This window comes from Lupinus angustifolius, unplaced genomic scaffold, assembly GCF_001865875.1.
Source record: "Lupinus angustifolius cultivar Tanjil unplaced genomic scaffold, LupAngTanjil_v1.0 Scaffold_813, whole genome shotgun sequence".
In the NCBI taxonomy this organism is placed as follows: domain Eukaryota; kingdom Viridiplantae; phylum Streptophyta; class Magnoliopsida; order Fabales; family Fabaceae; genus Lupinus; species Lupinus angustifolius.
Genome location: NW_017728136.1, coordinates 1 through 4,796, shown reverse-complemented (window position 1 = coordinate 4,796; position 4,796 = coordinate 1). Strand labels below are relative to the sequence as shown.

General features: G+C 36.1%; 1 protein-coding gene across 1 annotated transcript; it reads left to right on the top strand.

Annotated features, from left to right (window-relative positions):
* Positions 1-433: 433 nt before the first annotated feature.
* LOC109341891 (pentatricopeptide repeat-containing protein At4g35130, chloroplastic) lies at positions 434-2,782 on the top strand. Its single transcript, XM_019579863.1, has one exon. The coding sequence runs from the start codon at positions 434-436 to the stop codon at positions 2,780-2,782; it is 2,349 nt and encodes a 782-aa protein (XP_019435408.1).
* The last annotated feature ends 2,014 nt before the right edge of the window (positions 2,783-4,796 follow it).

Here is a 4,796-nt window from a genome sequence, read left to right as displayed (position 1 = left end):
ATCGGGTTTTCCCCGTTAAATTCGGGTTCGGTTCGGGCGGGTACCCATGGGTTCGGTTTTTATTGCCATCCCTACTGTCCCCTAAATTGTATCACTGTATATACCATTAATTGTGAGAGAAAATTATTTGCCACTACTTATTTGAAAGGTAACCATATCTGTTGTCCTACAGTTTATACCATTTCGTGTACCATAAGTTTGGGGTCAGAAAAATAGTGAATAATTAAATTTTAACTTAATTTTTTTTTCTGACTAATCAGAAATATAGTGGGTGTTAACTTAATTATTCATATGGTAAGTTGGTGTTAAAGTCTTTATGGGGAAATGTTGTGACAAATATGAGAGACCAGAGATTTATCCACTCACAATTCACAAAGTTGAGTAAGAAAAACAATAATCTCTGTAACTGAATGAATGATTAAACAGTAATAGAATGGGTACAGCACTTCCCTTTTATTACCATCACAAAATCTTCTTCAATTCCATTACTCCCCATAAACCCACTTCAAAACCTAACAACACCACCATTACTCACAAACCAAAACTTTACTCTTGTAATCTCACAAGGAATCTTGTTGAAATTGTGTCTTCTGGGTCCATGCAACATGCACTCGAAGTGTTTGACAAAATGCCCCAATCAGACACCTTTCTTTGGAATGTCATGATTAGAGGGTACACGGATCATGGGTTGTTTCTGGATGCTATCAACTTGTATCATAGAATGCGATATCAAGGGGTTCGTACCGATAATTTCACATACCCATTTGTGATCAAAGCCTGTGGTGTGTTGTTGGAACTAGAAGAAGGGGAAAAGATTCATGGGAACTTGATAAAACTGGGTTTGGATGCAGATGTTTATATTTGCAATGCAATCATTATTATGTATGGGAAGCTTGGTCACATTGGCTCCGCGTTGAAGGTTTTTGAGGAAATGCCTGTTAGGGACTTGGTTTCATGGAACTCTATCATCACCGCTTATTCTTTGGTCCAACAATATTTGAGCTCTATGGAATGGTTTAGAGAAATGCTGAGACAACAGATTCGGCCTGATAAGTTCAGCTTAATCATTGCTCTCAATGTCTGTTCTCTCTGTGTGTATTGCTCAGGAGGAAGAGAAATACATTGCTTTGCTCTCAAATCGGGTTTTGCATTAGATGTTATGGTTCAGACATCGCTTGTTGACACGTACTGCAAGTGTGGGATGCTAAGTTATGCCGAGAGGGTTTTTGACAGGATATATTTAAGAAATGTTGTGGCTTGGAATGCAATGATTGGTGGATATACTCTAAATGGTCAACCCCTTCAGGCTTTTAGTTCCTTGAAAAAGATGCTCAAGGATGATAACTTGGATGTTGATAACGTCACACTCATAAACCTGCTTCCTTCTTGTGCACAACTAGGAGCTGTTTTGCAGGGTAAGTCTGTCCATGGCCTTGCCATAAGGAAAGGCTTTCTACCTCATCCAGTATTAGAAACTTCTCTGCTTGACATGTATGGTGAGTTTGGCATACTGAAATTTGCAGAGCTAATCTTTAATCAAATGGTGGATAAGAACTTGATAACATGGAATGCCATGATTGCTTTATATGTTCAGAATGGATGGAACGAAAAAGCACTAAAACTATTTGAAGAACTTCTGAGTGGATATCTTAAACCGGATACAGTTACTATTTCGAGCATCCTCCCTGCCTATGCCAAGTTGGCATCATTAAGAGAATGCAGGCAGATTCATGGTTATGTTATGAAATTGAATTATCACTCAAATTTATTTGTTTCAAATTCGCTTATACATATGTACGCAAGTTCTGGAGATCTAGTGACAGCCCGAACATTATTTGATCAAATGTCTAGTAGGGATATCATATCATGGAATACTATCATAATGGCTTATGCCATTCATGGTATGGGGAGAATGTCTATGGAACTGTTTTCTGAGATGAAGGAAAGAGGTTTTCAGCCAAACGGTAGCACCTTTGTTTCACTCTTAACATCTTCTAGCAATTCTGGCATGGTTAATGAAGGGTGGGCATACTATAATTTGATGAAACAAGACTATGGAATAGAGCCTCAAATAGAACATTATGGATGTATGCTCGATCTTATCGGTAGAACTGGCAACCTGGACCAAGCTATGAGTTTTATAGAAGAAATGCCACTGTTGCCTACAGCACGAATATGGGGATCATTACTGAATGCATGTAGAAACAAAGGAAACATAGAATTAGCAGAACTTGCTGCCGAGCGTATCATGTCAATAAGGCATGATAATACTGGGTGTTATGTCTTACTTTGTAACTTGTATGCTGAAGCTGGGAGGTGGGAGAATTCAGAACACATAAAATCTATTATGAAGAAAGCCGGAATAGAGAAAACTCTAGCTTGCAGCACAGTACAAACCAAATTTAGGTTGCACAGATTTTTCAATCAGGACAGATCTCATATTGAGTCTGACATGATTTATAATGTTCTAGGTATTATATCAAGGAATACTGGCCCGAGTAAATGCGAAGAATATGTTAACAAGTTTAAGCCATCGGACTTGGCTAGAAAAAAAGCAAATTTACCTGAGAACCATAGCATAAGATTGGCAGTGTGTTTTGGACTCATCTCGACTGCACTTGGAAATCCGGTTCTTGTCAGGAAGAACACAAGAATATGTGAAGATTGCCATATTGTTGTAAAGAGGATTTCAGAGATTACTAAGAGTGAAATAATTGTAGGAGATTCTAAAGTCTTCCACCATTTCAGAGATGGGTACTGCTCTTGTGGTGATTACTGGTAATTTCAGTTTATATATCCCTTACTAACTCAGCCACAAAATATATGACCAAGTTCATATGGAATGTTATGTACATTACATATCACTAAGTTATTTGTATGTGTGTTTAGGGAAAAGTAGAATTACTAATGGATATAACCAACCAATGTTCCTTCAAATTGTTGTTTAACCTCACTTTCAAGTTCTTGAAAATCAAATTTTCTTTTACCTTTATATATGAGTGGTAGTGTCCATGTGTTAAATCAAATCATTTACAAAGAAAACAAAGAAATGAAATGCATTCCTTTATATGCTATATATTATGATGTGAATTACATTTTGGAGGTTTTCAATTCCTTTGCAACCCTTAATTGAAAGTTCAGTTTTGCTGGTTGAGGTTGGTCTTAAAACCTTTGCTTGAACCCAATAAGAACTTATAGTATCGTTGTCAATATAAATATAACAGGTCCATTTACATTATTGCAAGAAGGATTTAAGATGTATACACCAACATTGTAAGTGTAAAAACTTTACGCCGTCAGTGTATAGATTTTAAACGGTAAGAAGAATACTGTGTATGTGGAAAAAAATCATGGATCAAAACAAAATAAATTCTTTGACACAAATTAAGTGGTGATATAAAAGTGTGAGAAAGATTGCATTTTCCCATCAAATGGACAGTTGATCATAGAACTGTTGCACAGGATAGAATGGGACTACAGTACCTCTCTCACACTAGGTTTTGTCATTGCTATAAACAAAGCAAAACTAATTCAAAGTTCAGTAAATCTTAATTTTTTCACCAATCACCACACACGGTGGTACATTACAATTTACTGATCCAAAAAACTAACATTCATGTACTGATCACAAGAAAGCTCACCAAAAAGGTAGAATATAATTGTCCCTTCTCTTCTCTTCTCTTCTCTTCTCTTCTCTATATAAAGAAAGCCCAATCAAGTTTTTTTGAGTTAATGATCATTGACTTCATGCTTCTGAGTTCTGATCCATCTCCTTTTGAGTGCATCCAAGCCTTGTTGCTAGAGATAAACAACCAATAAAAGGGTCCAAAAGGGTGTTAAAGAAAGCAGCAAAAGAGTAAATAAAGCCTTTATTGGGAACATGTGAGGGCAAAGATATAGGCCTTAGATAAGCTGAAGCAGCAGATTTAAGAAGTTGATTCTTGATGGGTAGTTCAAGCCAGCTAACATTGTTAGGGTCATGGTCTTCCAATATGTCACTTAGACTTGTATATGATGACACATTCTCTTCATCCATCTCCTCCATTATTCTCTAACTTTGCCTAACTAATCTACCATGCCTTTAGGGATCATGAGGTTGTTTGTTATATATATATATATATATATATACTACAAATGTGTATATTAGATTTTGATTGAATGAGTTATCTTATCAATTTATCTTCTTCTTTTTTAATTTAATCTTATTTTTGTTTACATCTTCTAATGATTTTATCATCATCATCATCCTTCTAAGATAAATCGAATCTTGTTTTTTAAGGATTAAAACCAAAATCAATTTCATGGATGGTAACATAATTATGCCACGTTTGTAGAATTCAATTATAAAATGTGATAACTATATAAGACGTCACCTCAAATTGATTCTAACTAAAAAGCACATGTTTCATGCATGGGTATGTTTGGCCTTCCTCGTAACAGGTTCGTTTCTCACTTCTCTACCGTTTCCATGAAAACCCAGTTGCAAAATTGTAGCTTTTATGATGGAAAAGAACAATTTACCACCTTGTGTTTCAAAGGGCGCATAAAAGAAGCATTTAACAGTTTCATATCTGAGATATGGTCAGAACCACGTTTGTTCGGAAATCTCCTCCAAGCATGTATACCCACAAAGTCTGTTCCTTTGGCAAAACAGCTTCATTCTTTGATAATCACTTCTGGGTGTTCCTCAGACAAGTTCATCTCCAACCATCTTTTGAACCTCTACTCAAAATTTGGGCACTTTCAAGGTGCACTGTCACTATTTGATATAATGCCAATGAGGAACATCATGTCAT

Excerpts from the sequence above, each read along its gene's own strand:
- LOC109341891 (XM_019579863.1), top strand. The coding sequence starts at position 434 with ATGGGTACAGCACTTCCCTTTTATTACCATCACAAAATCTTCTTCAAT.